Genomic DNA, 18,556 nt, shown 5'->3' with positions numbered 1-18,556 from the left:
CGACAGGTTATCACAGAGAAGGTGTCTCATGCTCTCGAGCACCGGGGCCAGAAGCACACAGCATCCTCCCTGGAGAGCAGCACTCCCCTCCCTCCCGCTCCCTGCACAGCCCCGGATAAAGAGGGGAACACGTGCATTCAAGGGGGAAGTGTGCAAGTGTAGTGCATTACAGTACAGCCACATGCTCCATGCCGTGGTTATTAAAGAGTGGCATTGGGCAGCGTGTGGTTGGGCGATCGCGGGGGTGCAGACGCGTGTCTGTGGAGTTGTGGATCACCTGGTGTCCAGCAGAATGGGACTGCTGACCAAGCTTTGGAGAGCACGTGCGGACCAGCGCTTGGCCTGCACATCTCATTAAGGGGGCGCCGTTATCAATCCACAGAGATCGAAACCAGCATGACGGTGCTAAAGAAAAGCACCGGGGCAACTTAGGCTGAGTCAGGCTGGAATTTCCTGGTCCGCATCCCCTGTGATGTTTCAATCAGTTCATGAGTCAAGGTCAGTCGATAGCTTCATTTCACTATGAGGTACTGAGCTCAATTCATCTTTCTGTCTTTGTTAATACGTCTCCCCTGACACCCTACGTATTGGAATTGAGTCTGTTCTTGGAAACTATGAACATAGTTTAAACCTTTTGTATGAACACTAAATGCAGGGTTGTTGTTTTTTCCTGCAGATTTTCCTTCTCCGCTTTTTCGTGTGTCGTACTCCCAGCTGTCTCCGCAGTTCGTCTCATGCTCTCTGCAGCTCTGAGCAGAGGCAGATAAATGAGCTGTGTTGTAGGTTCACTGTGGCTCCTGCGCTTTACCGCTAGATTAATGATGCTTAACAAGCCTCTGAGCCTCTGCGTTTAGCATTTTAGAAGGTACATCTTGCTGATACGCTTATCTATTGGAGCGTCTTTCTTCGCATCAGTAACCCTGACTCTTCTGAGCTAATGAACCCTCCCGAAAACACATTCGTGGAAAACTTTGGGAAATACCATTCATGTGAGAAAAGCTTCTTTTTTCTTTTTCTTTTTTTGCGTTATTGAGGACGTCTCCCTTCGAAAAGATCTCCTGAGATTTCAGTGTGTTTTTTTCTGGCATCCCAGCCGCGCTACCTGTCAGTTTTCATCACTGTGGCTAAATTGCATGGTAAGCCCTTCGCACAGCCCACATAGAATCGTCACGGGTGAAAAAGAAGGCAAGTGTTGGAGGAGGACACCATGAATTGCTAATGTTATTGGATTTCAACCAGGTCATGACCACATCAAAATGTTGACCTACACACTAATCCTGGAAGGCAAACTGATGCCCAGTAACACATGAATTCATTTTAGTGTTGATTTAAGAAGGCTTACGTCCACAACACACACACACACACACACACACACAGGATTCATTTAGAGGTGTAGCATAGGGTTGATATTTTGATAAGACCATAGAAGGATTGGACTTTAAGGTGGCTTACAGGCACAATTGAGCTACAGTCACACAGAACTACACACAGCCTTTGTCCTTGGTGGGTGAAATGACTGACAATTTTTTATGGCACTGTTATGAAATTATATATCATGGTTCCCTGTCATTTATTTGAAAGTCTCAATCCAGCTGCAACCATACATTTACTCTGTTCCTTACAGTTATTGGTACAGTCATGAAATGTAGATTTTTAAAGGGCAGACCTGATGATATAATTTCCTAATTTTAAACTACATATCAATATATACTCTAAAATGTAGACAAACCATAGCTTGAACATGTACATGTATCTCATAAACAGCAATGTCTATACCTTTTATTATAAAATCAAGAGTTCTCTTGTGAAGAGGTAGACCAACATCTATATTCATAATTGGATTTCATTGTGATGACGGAGTTAGAGGCCTCACGCTGTAGTTTCCCAACCTGAATGAAAAGACAAGAAACATCTAAATGTGAACGGGCGTGCACCTCCGCTCACGTTGTTCTTCAGGGAGTTAACCCACATCTACTACACCCACATCACATTGCTTCCTCTCCTCCTCTTTCAAATAAATCTGAAGGACAGAGTTGAAGGGAGAGAGGGGAGGGATGTGAGAGGTAGAGAGAGGATGAGAGTGGTAAGGTGGGAAGAACAGAGAGGGAGTATTGATTCCTTGATTCTCGTACCTCTGCCAGTGAACGGAGAGTGTCAAGATCTCCCGCCAGGAAAAACAAATCACAAGGCAGAAGTGATGGATGTGGCACTCCTGGATCCGGCGGTTTTGCCATCTGGATGGCCGACACTGTATATCAGCCTCATGCACAGCAAATTAAATTTACATTTGGACGACTTCCCCAGGCCTCACCCGGCACAGATGCACCAAAAACAGCCCTCCACCACGACTCCCTTAATGGGTTTGATCTATCATTTCCAGGTCTATTATGTAAAGATGATGTTGGTCCATGTTCTGAATGTCAAAATGATTTTACAGTCACAATAGAATTACATTATGTGCTGCCAAATGGATGTTGAGCAAAATGACATCATCTTTAATTTCCTTCAGATGAGTCAATACTAATCCAACTTGCAGAAATATTTTGATGCACGGAAAAATAATAACACAAATTCAATAAAAGCCTAAATCCATCTTCATTTTGGGAAACTAATGCATTTCTTACCCTTGTTATTGTGTTATGGTTGTCGTACACATGCATACTGTATACCCTAGAGTATAAAATATTTAAGTTCAATGAATATTGTCGAGCATGCATTTTGGGGATTTAGAAATATTAGCATAAAAGGGATAAGTAGAGGTACAAGGCTAAATGTATAGCAGCAGGTTATTCTGCTTAGAGGGCCATAACCGAAAATCTAACGCAGCCCAAAAGAGGCTTCCATGCTTAAATGAAATGACCTTTAACGCAGAGCTGATCAAATGGCCTGAAGCAAGACTATAAAAGAACACTGCAGTATAATGTTTTACAGTGTGCTTTTTTTGTCTGGTCTTTTGTTTGCCCTTTCCCATTCTCTAAGAGTAAAATGTATTGTGTTTGGCAGGTGATGAAGTGCATGGGAATTGGTATTAGAGTAGAAGTGGCAGTAAAATAATGAAGCACCTCCATATATGTCATGGTTTTGTTGGATGCTTGTTTTGTAACGGAGATATTTATTTCGCATTGAAAGAAATAACATGAAATATTGATTCAAGCCTCCACTGCTCTGCCCTTCGCTCCCCAGTCTCTCCTCTTATCTTTCATGGCTGGTTGTCCTCTAAATGTCAGGGGTGTTTTGCGATGGCCCTAAACAATCGCTTGCAGGGCTATGCAAAGCCACACACTGCAGCACCAATTGAGCATGCGACTTGACAATCGTGCCTTGAACTTCAGCCTCCACTGTTCCTCAATAATCAGATCTCCTTTTTTTTTTGTAAGTTTAGTGTTGCCCGGGAAGCAGTGCAACAGCTGCTCCCACGGCGGGCGACGTGTGACCGTGTTGACAGATAGATCCAGCAGCCAAACAGTTTAGCTGTCTGGATTCACCAGACAACTCATCTGCCCCTGCTCTCCTTGACATCACCCTCTGGAAGCGCCACTATGCTGGATCTTACTCCATTGATGCAGCTAAGTATTTCACGGCCTCACCACTCCACTGTGTGCCTCTCTCTTTTCAGACCAGCGAGGACCCGCCGGTGGCATCAGCTGAGTGTCCAAGCGATGATGAGGACATTGATCCCTGTGAGCCGAGCTCAGGTGGGTTAGGTTAGTCATCTCTTTTTATTCTACTTCTCTCTGGGTGTGCCAGTGTGTCTCAGTGTGTCATAACCCACCCCCACCAAGACACCCTAGGCGAGCACAGTGTTTAAACGAGCAGATTGGAGTTTTAGTTGAAGCTCGAACACTTCTCAGAGGCAGAGCGACTCTTCTCTTGGCTACGACTGACTTCATGGTGCAGCAAGCTGGAGGCTCTCCATCAGTTCGGTCTGGGAAGCCTCCAATCTGCCAGAGTAGTTTTACTTGTTCTTATATTCCAGAGTCCCGAAGCGTCAGATGTAAATGCACTAAACATTTTACATTCATTCATGACCATAATATTCATGGTCTATTAATGTTAGCAGTTTACCCATCTACCTTATCTGGAAATCATTTAGGAAAATATGCTTATTCACTTTCTTGCTGCAGGTTAGATCAGGTCAGTGCCACTCTCATATCCGTTCACTACATGAAATCACAGCCAGCGTCTGGTTAGCTGAGCTGAACATACAGTACAGACTGAAGATTGGAGGAAAAAGCCGTCCTGAATCAGCACAAAATATGCCTGCTAGTACGACCACAATTAACATGATGTTTTCTTTGTTTAATTTACAAAAAAACTGAGTCTAAAAAGAAGTGCAGTGGCTTCCCTGTTCGTATTCTTTATGCTTTTAGCAAGAAAACTACAGGTGTTTTGTATGTGTCGGAGCGGCTGTTATCTATGTGTTTTAATTGTGCCCCTATTCGTCTTCATCGACTCGTGGCATTTGTCAATGCGCAAAGGCGGCTGTTCTCAGAAAGCCAGAGAAAATGCGAAAACGCAGAGTTGTAATTATCAGGTCCACATGACTCCAACACAGGATCAAGGAGGGTAAGCCCTGTGTGTGAGGGCTGATGTTAACTCATGTGTTTGTGTGGACATCCCCCATCGTTGTTAATTAAGTTCTGCAGTGTGCAGTGGAAGTTCATCCTGTTGTTTCTCAACTGCTATTATTGACGATATCGGCACGCAACAGCCCTCGGAGTTTACGATTGCAGCACATGTCAGCCGTTTCTCTTCATAAAACAGACATAAAACAAATCTATTTTGTTCTACAAGTTGTAACTGTGTGTTCAAGAGCCCTGATGAATTCAAAATAAAAAAGAAGCACTTCTTCTTTTCCCCTCCAACTGTTTGAAAATGCCTCTGCTTTATCAGCTTTTCTCTGACAAATTGGGATTGTAAATGTTTGTTCCCTTCAATGCCGCCAGACTTCTAATCTCTTACCTTGCCACACATGGAAGGCAATTTAGTCTGACCCTAGCGCCCGCCTATGAATAGAAGGATTTTCGAATGCGTTCTGAAGTGATGAGAAGCGCAGAGAACAATTAAATCCAGACCCAAGGCCCCCCAATCCATCTAGATGTGCTATCGATCAGTGTGTGGTCATAAAACCTTCACTAAATTAATGTCTGCCCCACAGCAAAGACTCTCAACTTTCAAGTCTGTCTCTCTTCCTGCTCCTTTGGCCTTGCAAGATTAGCATTTGCCACAGTTACTCTCTTCCCATAACTCTCACACTGCACGTTTGAGTGATATTCCCACTGGGCAGCGGCACAATAGGTGCTTCCAATGTACATCTGCTAACTCTGCTATATACCGTACACAGGAGATTGGTGCGCGTACTCATTCACACCAGCAGCTTGCATTATGATGTTTTTTGACAAGGGCATCTGCCAAAACATCCGCCGTGAACTGTGTGATGCTCAGGGACGCGCACTCTCAGAGCAGAGTTTCCCTCTCCCTCTGTGATCACTGAAGGGGATTTGACACCAGAGCTGCTGGCTCCCAGGGTGGCAGCTGTCTAACACCGCATCCTGATTAATATCTACATTCAGAGCCATTCACACGCCCTGCCGAGCACCCACCACGTCTCAGTGGAAGTTGCTGTGCACAAAGAGCTGGATCCACTGTTGCCCATAAAGGACCACTTCCTCGTATTACTCTTCAGCCGACTCCTTTTAATGACACAGGCAATATATCATTTCTCAAGCGACACCTTCCCAGTCTGCTCAGTCTGCCAACTCGACAGCAGAGGGCCAGATGCGTAAAACCTTTGATTTCTCTCTCGCTTTCTCCCTCTGACTTGGGCTCAGGCTCCACGGCACTTGTTTATACTGTAGTATAATGCTGGCCCATAAGTGATCCCAAGAGGTGAGCTTTGAAAAGGGACTATTACGTGAGCTTTGTATAGCCCGAGGTCAGCTCTAGATCGTCCTGTGTATCGCTGGTGTCTCGTCCCACAGCAGTGCCTATCAGCCGTTGAGTGACATCAAACGGGTAAACTCATTCATTGCCAATGCTTTATTTCTCTTACCTCTGGAAACCATGGAAAGCAAGCAGTACCAGCAGAGCTTTATCAACCGGCAAGGCTCAGATTAGATCATACTCAAGCAAATTGAATCCTTCCCCCTGGTTCTGGAAACCACAAAGGAATATACAGGCCCATGATGCTGTAATACATCTGATCAGTAATAGGAGGCTGATTCAGTGTGCATATAGGACTCGGCAGCTGAACACCACTGCGTCAGGCGCACATTAGTGCACCCGTGTTTGCTACGGGGGGCTGCACAGTGGTGTAGTGATTGGCGCTGTCGTCTCACAGCAAGAGGGTTCTGGCTTCAAGTATCCAAGCAGGGCCGTTGTGTGTGGAGTTTGCATGTTCTCCCCGTGTGTGCGTGAGTTCTCTCTGGGTACTCCGGCTTCCTCCCACAGTCCAAAGACATGCAGAATGGGGTTAGATTCATTGGAGATTTGAATTGACCGTAGGTGTGAGTGAGAGAGTGAATGGTTGTGTGTCTCTGTATGTTGGGCCTGCGATGTGCAAATACTCTGCTTAAAGCAGTTATAGCAAATGCTATTTAAATTATGGCATTCAGCTTAAATGAGTCCTGCAGTGTTTATACTGTATATACACCGGCCAATCAACTGGAGAAAATATAGATGTGGTCTTGGTTGTGTGAAAATTGTCTGGTGAACACCCCATCGAGAGGGTGTGGATTTTCCACCGGCAACCTCAGCTTTTGTGGTAAAAGTTAATGGAACGGGTTGCTGCAGAGCTGCAGGGAGTCAGATGGAACGGATATCTCTTACCTACCGCCTTCATCTCATGGGCGTCATGCAGGCCGTTGATGGAGGGCAGCTGCTGCACACCGGCACATATTCAAGGTTACATCCAGCACCTGCCTTTGTCCCTTGTCATTCTGTTTTTTTCTCCACCGAGCATTTAGCGTTGTGTCCTAGTGTTTTACTTACTGCATAGTTTGTTTACTTGCTTGTTTGTTTTAACCAATAATTCCACTCAAATATTAAGCATATTATTATTTCGCAACATTTTCGCGAAATATCTAACTATTCCTTGAATTACTTGGGTTAGTATGTTACTATGGCTAAGAGAGGTTGAGTAAATGCTCAGTTTAGAAATCTTTTATTGCTATATGACGATAAACTGTAGGAAATGGGCAGTGAAGTGACCAGAATATGATGTAAAATGTTAAAAATTAAATTAAAAATGTGCTCAGGGAGTGTTTCTTGCTCCTTCCCTTTAAACCTGCTGTCCTCTGATCTTTGCCTCCAAACTTTTTTCGTCGCAGAGTTCGCAAAAGCAGTGACATATCTTCACACATTATTGGATGCGTCTGTCGGATGTTGGTCTTTTATATGTTGGCAACTTTACCTTTTTCCACTATTCCACCGACTCTTATTATGTAGAATGAGGCCAAAAATGGACTAAGTTCCCACCAGCAGCCTGAGTGAGAGTTTTGATATAAGCAGCCTTCTTCATTTCACAAATAATCTCTCAGTGCCTTCTCAGCTCCAGCTGCCCTTCACTGTGGATTGCCCATAGGGAGGTTGAGGTTAATCATCTCTAGTTTCCACTTCTCTCTACGATCTCTCATCCTTCTCTGTCCTGAAGCATTCTGCAGTGACATTAGCAGCTACTAATGTGTTTGACATTTGTTTTAATAGATTTAATTTATGGCTGGGGAAACAATACATAGAGTAAACCAATAAATCAAACGGCAAATGAATGCTCTCTTTAACCCAATGGCAATAGCTGGAACGCACTCGGCTAGGAGGAGGGACAAAAAAAAATTAGAGTAAATTATTGTTTTAAAAGTAGCTGTGAGATTAATGAAACATCAAGAGCACTGTGCTGGCTTAAGAGGTCAGTGCCCACATTTAATAGGTTATTCAATCATACCCCGCTGGAGATCTGTGCGTGTTCATTGCTGAACACAGTGGCATGCACCTCGCATGCCAACACAGTGCCGCCAGAAGAGATGGTTTAACAAATGAAAAACCCTCCTGAATGTGATCAGAGCTCATGCCACTCAAAACACACTGACGACCTTCAAGCGTAATGCAAAACATATTGCAGTGGCTGTTGCAGACTTTGCCAATTTAAGCAGACAATCTCAGGGAATTTTGCCATTTTTGTTCTCCTGAAGTCTTTCAGGGAGGATTATGCCGTCCAAGTCTTCTCTCTACATCCTATTTTAAATGAAGTGTGTTCTGTGAGGAAACAGGCTTTCACACCCACTGTCAGTCTTTCTCTTTACTAATCCACCCATATTTATATTTTCAATTATTTTTATTTTTCCACCACACATCTTTGGCGTTTGCTGACATTGATGCTAACACAACGTGTCCTTTTATCGGTCTAAGTAGGGCATGAAAGACTTTGCGTTCCCAAGAAAAGAAACAACGCCCAGCCAAAGGTCAGCTATGATATTAGAATAAGTAAATTAAGGCTTGGAAATACTAAGCAACGATTCACAGTTGACCAAACATTCAGTCAATCAACTCTTTCTTCTAGCAACAGTAGGAAATATGTTTAATATCATAATACATTATGTGATGTTGGCCATTATGTTGCTGTGAGGATAAGAAATAGTCTCAGAAAAGAAAAACAAGCTTTAACTAAATATAATGTGAAATGTGTATTTTAAAGTCAAACTCTTGTTTTGTTATTCTCCTTCCCAAATACAATGAGCATAAAAACACCAGTGATTCACATGGATTAAAAGAATACATGTTTTTTGGATATAAGAACAGACATATAGGAATAAAAGAAAATCTGCATTCAAATTTCATAAACAGTTTGGGTCAGAATTTTTAAATAAGAGAAAGTGTTAGAATGTAGTTAATATGTGCGGCAGCATAGCAGCACAAGCAAAATAACTCAACAGCACATGGATGCATTTTCACCTAACGTGGGGGGATATGGAAATATAATCATCTGGAAGGGTTTCTCCGGATGAAAAGCTATGGAGCTGATAAGTCAAAGATCAAGGCCAACAATAACACATTCTCCAAGAAATTTTTCGCAAACAATTGGGCAAGAGAGACAATCTAAAGCTGATATTGGACAGACAATTATTCCCCTTTGTATCAGCGACATGATCGACACATCAATCTAACGATGAACTCATAAATTGAAAAACAATTTAACATCATATGAATAGAAGGACTTCATTGTGATGTCAACTTGAAGTCAGACAATGACACCATATGTGTCATGACAACATCATTATTAAATGGAATTATTACAGTATAAAAAAAGGTTGCACCGCCTAAATGGGTATATGCAGCATGCATGCAGGGTATGCATCGCCCCTGTATTGCTCAACATTACCTGCTTGCAGGTTTTGTGAGATCTTGTCGAGCCGTGTGCCTGTAAACCCTCTGTAAATGATACAAATATAGACCCTGAGAACGTGTAACCTGACTCAATCTGATCAAGAGATGAGCTCCAGACTCGTGGTGTTCAAGCTGAGTAAGCGTCGTCCTCTTCTTTCATCTCACCCTTTTTAGTGGAAACCCTCTGGGCAAGGGCTTAAACTGCACGATACCTTTTACTGGGCTAAATCCAACACCTCTTAATAATTCTCATTTGGACCTCATTTCATGCTCCCTCGGCTCTCTGTTCATCATCCACCATCAGCATGTGCAGAGCCACTTCAGACCCACACATGCATGCTGTCATCGGGCCCACTGCCAGCATGTCACAAGTACAGGATGGCTTGTATCACTTCATGAGGACACTCAGATAATTAAAGAGGGAAGAGGGATTTAATAAGTGCTCTAGCCCTGCTGCAGTAGATACAGGGTCCTGTCTGCAGACTGATCCCCAACTATATGATGGCTCAGACAGCTTGTGATTATGGGCGGATATGTGCAGTGAGAAGATGGTCTAACACTTATCTGGCTGAATTACAGCAATGTGTCAATCCTGGGTCGCTCAGAAGGCACCACAACACCACACCTCCTTGAGCCCTCGAAGATGCATGATGCACTGCTCACGTTTATCAGCCGCTTCAGGTTGAAGGGGGCGGCTCAAACACAAACAAAAAATCTCCTTTTATTACCATCTTACGAAATGCTATTCGAAGGGAATTCTTTCAATTATCCTGGGTGATAGATAAAGTGCCAAAGTGCGTCCATTTAACAAAAAGCAGTGTCCATATGTGCTCTGCATAACTCGCTCGACCTATTACCACCACCAGTTAATGAAAGGTCAAGCCCACTCTGCCCATTCAATATATCCTAAGTAGCGCGGGTTGCTCCATTAGCTTTCAACAATCCTCATGCACACCTGAAGTTACAACCCCCTCCTCTCTCTCTTTCATCCATGGCCCCCATCAACCTGCTCACCCTGTTACAAATTACCAAACAAATGAACCCTCTCGCTGGAGACAAATGAGGAGAAATGGTCTTTGAAGAGGCCCATTTATTCAAATCCCACCTGACAGTGTGGAATCTCTGATCCCGTTCCTCTCCTTGGGAGCACATGGCCAAAAGAAGTCAGGCAAAAATAAGGGGAATCACATCGGGCATTGTACAGGCTTTTTAAATGACAAGTTCCATTTCACAAGCTGTCCGAGGCGAAATCACACATCCATCCTGAATTCAGGTAGAATTAAGAGAAGAGATGCTATCATATAAACTCTGGCACACTGAAGCCAAACCAATCTCAGTGTTGATAGACTCCTGGTCAGGCCATTTCATTTTCTTCACTAACATTTGCTGCCTGGGTCTGGGTCACATGTAAGATCATTTATTCCTCCTTTTTTTCACGGTTTTCCTTCTGGGGAAATCTCAGCGAGGTTTGGTGAAAGCCAACGATTTGTGACGAAATGTTAACTGTTGCCCTTATGAATAAAACAGGACTTTATGATGTTCTGAAAGTGATACTGTAATTTAAGTCTTGCTGTGGGATGAAGCAGAGAGGAGAAAATTATTCTGGCAGCTTTTACATAACTGCAATCCCCCCCCCCCCATGAGTTTACATCTATCGCTTCATAAAAACCACCCCCACTATGCTGCCATGAAGCTAGATGCCCCTTTAAGGTCATCTTCCCCACGTCTAATTCTACCGTCGGGGACGCTTGAGTGGAGCGTATAAGAGCAGCCATCATTTTAAACACTTGTTTCAGGCGCTATTTCTCTCTCAGTTTATGTGCCTCCAGTCTGAGGTGATGGACTGCTACTGAACAGACTGGCAGATGCATTTTGACCGAGATCTTATGAGGCTCTCTCGTAGGCCCCCGTGTCTGCCATATTACTGTGCTGGAGCCCGACCGGAGGGCGAGCGGGGCAGAGAGCACAGCCAGGCTTATGGGTGACAAATGAGCCGCATCATCAAGTGCATCAGGTAATCTTGGGGGATACAAAGGATCCCTGCCTGCCATCAGGTGACTGTCTCACATACACTGCTGAGACCAAATGCAAACTAATGAGCTGTAATGAATGCTAATGTTTTTGGACAAAATGCGGCTGTTTCAGCACTTCGCTAAATGCAGTGTTAATGCGGTAATGAAAGAAAATTTGTGGTATGTTGATTAGGGTTTCCCAGGACTCGGTGTGAATGAAGCCTATTGGGAGCCAATCAACAGAACCAGGCAAGAGGAAATAACAACGCCAACAGCTTGATGTGTTAGATCGCTTAGAACGGTGCGCCATGGTGCTCTTATCACATGACTCACCTCTGATTGGGCAGTCTGAGACCGCCTGCCTTCAGAACTCCTCCAGCTCTGGCACCTCGCTGTAGGAGCCAGCCGGGGTCTCGTATACAAGCCCTCAGCTGCCACGTCCCGAGCGCCCTCCTCCGTCAACCTGCTCTGCTATCTACACTTTCGACTTTTTGACCCCAAACAAAGGATAGAGAGCGAATATGAAAGTAACTCACCGTTAATGCACGTGCAGTGGCCTGCCGGGGAAAAACCCCTGCCAACCGGTGGCTTTTGCCTACAAGGCAAGAGCATTCTTCACACCTGTCTGCAAGGATAAGTGGGCTTGTCACGAGCAGAGCTAATCTGTTGCAACGCTCAGTCACACCCGATCCCCCAGTGGTACTTTTACGCTTGTCCTTGAATGTCTACCGGCATTGGAAGCGTACTCAGGCTGCTGATCAGTCTAACCATGGTGGAAAATGTCAATGAACGGCTGCAGCATCTCCACTCTTGGCGGACAGCTTAAGAGAACTTTTCCCCTTTAGAGTTTACACTTTCCTTGCCCTTTAGTCTGGCATGAATGAGAGGTACCTAAAGTAGACATTTGGGCCATCTGTTTGGGTTATTAGCGAGTGTTCTGCCCTGCAAAGTGACGTTTGTGTGGCCATTAAGCTGTCACCCAAGAAGAGATATGAATGCAATAAAAAAAATTGCTTTATTTGACCATCAGTAATGAGTTAGACACAACAGAGAAAGAAAAAAAAGGAATCGTGAGAACTGAAGTGTTGCATTATAACTTGGACAGCATTCAGAATATGAAGTGGGCATGCTTATGTGCACTAACTCCCCTATTCACTGGTGGAAATTATTCCCAAAAGTGCTTTGTGCACTCAGTGTAACTGAACATTGAAAGTTAATTAAAAAAGGAGGTTATTATATAAACATGGGATAGTAACAATTGTTAAAATAATTGTTATTGTAAAATAGGTGTGAAATAAAGTATGGTAAGGGGTAAGTGTAATGTATACAAACTGTTGGGTGGCAAAATTTAGCTTTTAATCATGTAGAACTTTTGAATGCATGCTGTATGTTTAGTTTTAGAGTTTTAGATATAAACATTGATTTTCATTCACGCCGAGATGACTGGAAATTCAAATGGCAGGCCTCTTAAAACTGGAGTAAACAGCAAACATTAGGTCTGCATTTAATTTGATCAAAGAAGCAATATTCTGAATTCAAAATTAAAATTCAAGCATGTTTCAAGAGTCTGTTAATATTATAAAATTCTATCCAGCCAATGGAAGCCTGGAAATTGCTGTTTGAAAAAACTAAAATTAAAGGGTCAGCTTCGGCACAGCTTTTTATTTTTAAAAAAATGGAGTTGCAGTATCATTAATCTGAAGAACAGGCACACCTCCCCTGAAAGATCTCAGAAAACTTGAGTTTATTTTGTATTTGTTCAACATTGAGAAATTGCCACAAAGTATTGTGTAGCAATGGGGTTTGCTGTATCATCTAAATTCCGCCCGTCCTCCACGGATCAGGAAGAGACAACCTTTTCATTTCAACGAGAACAAGAACTTCCCTCTTTGCTCATGCTCAGGGAAGTTAGTCTGTCATGAAAAAATAATGTGACATGATAAGACAAGGTGATTATGACAAACTTCAATAGCAGCCAAATTTTGTTTTTCATGTCTTTTCCTTTTGATGTAAGATAGATAGTTGTTATGTACTGTGGATACGGGGTTCTAGCTAAGGAAGAGAGCTACTCGTGTGGAAATGTTACTGTGACTGACCAAGATCAAAGGATTGAATAATGAAGAGACAATGTCTCGGTTTCTGGTTAGAGAGGAGTTTCTTTGCCTTTTTTTAAAAAAAACTGGTTCAATATCAAAGCTGAAGAATGCAATTATTTTCGAAAACCAAAATGGTTTTGGAAAAAAGAAGAGTGAAAAGTGGGGCATCAGAATGGGAAAGTTTCAATAAATATCAAATACCCATGTTGTTGAAGTCTAAAAATGTTGACACCTGTCGTAGTAAATGAAAAATCAAATGATGCAAACATCTCATGACTTGCTCACATGAATATTAACGAAAATCCGTATGAATATTGTAGTAACGTGTATCCCAATAGGTTTCTGTTCATTTGCTCATATAGCCATGTCTCAGTGTTCATTAAATTGTTCAGTGTGCTGGGGAGTATAGCATCGCCTGGTGAATGTCACTTAAACTGATGGTTCATGAAATTTTTAATGTTATAGAGTGCAGTAGCTCAACTGTAAGAAAAGAAAAAATAACACTGTTGCCTTACAATATTTTCCCAAACTCTGAGGCCCAATACTGTACTTTTGCCATTCAACACCCTTAATCATATATAAATAACAATCTCTGACAATATTTAAAATTCTCTAAAAATATGTCTTTTTTTTAGCTACAAATCAACCTAAAACATTACAAATGAAGGAAATCTTACACATAAATAATCACCATGCTTTAACCCACTTAATATCACTGCAGTATACATTTCAAAAGTGCTTTAATAGTATGACACATACAGCAGCCTACTAGTATTGTATGTTTTGTAAATGAGGAGTTAAGAAATGTTAAGTGCACATCCAGGGCAGCAGAATTGCAACACATTAATTACCATATGCAGTTAAAAATAATAAGTATAATGTTATTCAATGTAAAACACGTATGCAATTAAATGCTGACATATTCTGCCGTTATCATCCAGTCGCTAAACAACACAAAATACTCTATTGTCCTTTGTTTGGAAGACATACACTTTTATGCATCAACACCTCCTGCCAACATTTCACTTTCAACATCTCTCAGCATGATTATGGTGGCCTTACCCCTTAAATGCCTACCTATTTTATGCCTTAAAATAACTAAGTCCCCATACGCTCGACCCTACTGTGGGTCATTTACAGGGAATAACAGGCGGAGCGGCAGCAAAGTGGAATACTGCAAAGCTTGTTCGAAGTGTTAAACATAACTGTCCAGTCAACATAGAGGAACTAATTCTTGACCTACATCACAACACAGTTCCTGTTGTTACTGTAAGTTTGTCCGGGGTAAATGCAAAGCGAAGCATAACATCCCCACGTCAATATAACTATGATCTGGACCAAGCTGTAAATGCCTCCAGTATCTTGTGCCCCAATCCAGTGGAACCAGAATGCTTTCATTTCCAAATGTTAGCGTTGCGTATTTGGATTTCAAAAATGCAACAAAGAGAGCTTAAGCAGAAATGATGACTCCTACAAAAAACACAGAGATGTGCCAGGAGGACTGAATAATATCAGGGGGGGGGGGGGCTGATGTGTTTTCAGAATATGCTCCATTGAATGGCACCTTTTCAGAACAGACGTGGGGACAGCCTTTGGCAAAATCTGCTGAGTCAATTGAAGAATTGTTTTTTCCTGAAAGATTTATTTTCACAGACTACGTGATGCAGTCACGCTGCTTGAATCCATAGCAAATTTTGGAATATGACATATTCATTCATGACTGTACTATACAACATGTAATGAGCAGGGACCTTTCCACTGTCTTCTTTAGTCTTCATGGCAGCTTCCCTTCTGAATTCTGCAAGTCTCTCTCACCTTCACTCTCCAGAATACCATCAATACAGTTCAATGAATGTCACCAGGACAATGTCATGCAGAAATGTAAATGCTCGGCACTAGATAAGGCAGGTAAAATGGCATGTATTTAAGGTAAAGGTCGAAACAAAAATGCTTCTTCGTTTATTTAAAAATAGATTCTTCATTTTTGTCACGGTGCTGTAGGATTGACTGGTATTTGAAAACAATTTTCAGAGTAATCATGGATTTTAAGACTGCCAAAGGATGTGTAATACAATCTTTTATTTGAAAATCGCCATAAGACTTTTGTGTGTTTTAACTGTGACGGTCAGTTTTGACAGTTTTAGCTGGTATTTAATTGGCTAGATTCTACTATTGTATTCATTTAATTGAGTTAGTCAGAAAGAACTTGAGTGGGAACCCCTCATCCTGACCTCTGTATGCAATTTCATTCCGGATCATGAATGATAGTCTTTGTTGGTCTTTGTCTCTACTCATTGTCTAATTGCACAGGTTTCTATAAAGCAGGAACTTCAATCCTATCATCCTACATTAATTTTTTTCGCCTCAACAACCTTTAGGGACGATGTCTATGCCATCACTTAATTTTAAACTGTGATATTGATCCACACATGCTGCCAGAAGTAATGCCTTCACTCACTTCCATAAATCTAGGTATACTAATAATGATCAAAATGTAGAAAACGGTGGGCGAGGTACATTTGTGCTTATCATATCTCTGTTTCCCTTGCAGCCAATCCTACTGGTTCTGGGCCAAAGAGTTTTCCAGGCACATCGGAGGTCTTCAGGGAGTCCAGCAGCACAACAGGGATGGTGGTTGGCATTGTAGCAGCAGCAGCACTGTGCATTCTGATCCTTCTCTATGCCATGTACAAATACCGCAACAGAGATGAAGGTTCGTACCACGTAGATGAGAGTCGCAACTACATCAGCAACTCCGCACAGTCCAACGGCACCGTAGTCAAAGAGAAGCCAGTGAACACTGCAAAGACAACTGGCAAGAACAAGAAGAACAAGGACAAGGAGTACTACGTGTGATGCTCAAACCTTTGGTCTTTGTCAGACCAACTAAAACATTTATCAAAAAGACAAATCAGGACATCAACATGTGTACAGTATAATAACAAAGATGAACATTATTTAGTCATTTTTCCTAAAAGACAATGCTCTGAAAAGTAAATATGAAAAATGAAAAAATAACTTTCTTTAGACTGAAGCACTGGCGATAGAAAACATATACAGTCCATGAAGAGAAAGATGGAACATTGGCCCTGGCAACCAGTTGAAAATGAACTAAAATCCTATCTAACATGTCAACCAAACAACATTAACCCATCTGTGACTTTCTTCCTTGGCCAGGATCATGTGAACTAACTCCCTTGTTTCAGGTAAACAAAGGAGCGCAGATGCACTTTGCCAAGAGAGGTTCAGCATTACAAACTCAATGTCTTCATTTACATTGCCTGTGTTTGTGTTGTTGAGACTTTTTCTAGGAAAAAAATGACACAATGCATAGTTAAATACTTACATAAACACGCCAAATATGTAATGTGGAGGAAGAGGGGGAAAAAATATCAGGGGACAGTGAACTCATAGAGAGAAAAATCCCAGATGGTTGACCGTTGGAATCAGCCAAAGTATTCACTGAAGAGGAAGTGATGGCCGGCAAAGACTAACACCTGGCTGACTGAGCTGCCACAGCACAAAAATGACAATGGATGGCACTTTCTCTGGAAAGACTATGATTTAAAAGAAGAATATGTCCATTGTGCCAGTAAGGAATCTGGAGGCCTTCGTTTTCACACCATGTGAACTCAAAGGTGAGAGTTTCCTCAGACTGCTGACGACGTCTCAAAAGTGATCATTCGGGAGCCATGCACGAAAAATTATCTTATTACAGTACATATGTTTATATACAGTACAACCACATCTATATGTGCTTTCTGGACTGTGACAAAGTGGTGTTTTATAGCCTGTTGTATAGATGATGCAAACTATAACTGCTCCTCTACCATTTTGGAATAAAACCAAAAAAATGGACAAAAAGAAGACATAAGTGTCAATAAGTGTTGCTAGTCATAGAATATTTTATGAAGACATCTGCATTTTTTTCAGTTGAATAATAATTTGATTTCTTCCCTGTTTTTACATGTGTTCCTACATAGTTTTTATACAAATGCCAACCAGAGATAGATGATCCCAGACCAGTAATAGCCTAACCATTCCTAAAAACTGTAAAAGAGTGGGTGGAAAAGTGTGACGTGACAACTGACGTGGATCTGTTAAGGTTACTGGTAGAATCACTGCCTTCCTTCTAACTTACATGAGTGAGAGTGAAGACCAAGAATGATGATGGATGATGACAATGATTAATATAATTTAACTTGCTGTGCGTGTTTCCAAGTGGTATTATAAGATTGTCCGATGTGTGCTTGGACTGATGCGAAACCAGAGGAGGAAAAGCTCAAACACGTCTCCATTTCAGCTGTTCTGTGTTTGTTCTGTCATTCTGTCCTTCAATTCTGCTTTCCAGAGACCTGTACTTTGACTGAGTATGAGGAACATGACCTTGAACTATAAATGATGATTATAAATTCTCTGTGTTTGCCCCTCTCTTATTTCCTCTTGAGTGTTTTGTTTTTTGTGTTCAATTGTTTCTCTAACTTCTTGTACTCCACATAAAAAAAACATTATAGAAAACTAGATTTGAAAAACCGAATGAACAAAATATTACCTGAGCGGGCTTAAACCAGTCTACTGGCAAAATGTATCAGAGTAACATGCATGTTTTATGATTTGCATTTAGCCTCGTACAGACACCCTTTTATTGGCCGATTTAGCAATGTCTGACTTGTGAATGTGATGGAACGATTAAAGTAGTGTTAGCATTCCCCGAGACTTAACAGATGTTCATGGGCGAGTTCTGCTTCAGAGCATTAATACTGACGTCTGTGCTTTTGAGCCAGTTCATTTTTCTTTTTGTTAAGTTTAGGCTCTTGATGTCACATTTTGCAATTCCATCCATTTATGCATTATGTCATTTGCTAAGAGAAAAGCTTTTCCAGACAGCCTAACATTTTAACTGCCTAAAATATGTTTCATTTATTTATATGATTTTGATTTTTTTTGTTTTAAATCATGTGTTTAGGCCCTAAACAGGCCTTTGTAGGCACCATATTTACTGCTTTTAAACATAGCTGACATTAAATCGAAGACACCTCTCCAGGCAAGATGTTAGTTTTTATCCCTAGA

At 41.9% G+C, this 18,556-nt stretch overlaps 1 protein-coding gene across 31 annotated transcripts in view; it reads left to right on the top strand.

The window, feature by feature from the left end:
- LOC118283604 (neurexin-1a) overlaps positions 1-17,903 on the top strand; it is a 231,974-nt gene extending 214,071 nt beyond the window's left edge. For 21 of the 31 annotated variants that reach the window (XM_035605752.2, XM_035605794.2, XM_035605776.2 and 18 more), the window contains 2 exons: positions 3,617-3,704; positions 16,038-17,903. In XM_035605752.2, the coding sequence (XP_035461645.1) occupies positions 3,617-3,704; positions 16,038-16,342 (393 nt within the window). In that variant the 3' untranslated portion in view covers positions 16,343-17,903. The remainder of the gene's footprint in view (positions 1-3,616; positions 3,705-16,037) is intronic. The other 10 variants (XM_035605767.2, XM_035605760.2, XM_035605778.2 and 7 more) reach the window with 1 other exon arrangement.
- The last annotated feature ends 653 nt before the right edge of the window (positions 17,904-18,556 follow it).

Source organism: Scophthalmus maximus, chromosome 10 (genome assembly GCF_022379125.1).
Source record: "Scophthalmus maximus strain ysfricsl-2021 chromosome 10, ASM2237912v1, whole genome shotgun sequence".
Taxonomy (NCBI): Eukaryota; Metazoa; Chordata; class Actinopteri; order Pleuronectiformes; family Scophthalmidae; genus Scophthalmus; species Scophthalmus maximus.
Note: the sequence above shows the minus strand (reverse complement) of the source record. Positions and strands in the feature narration are given on the sequence as shown.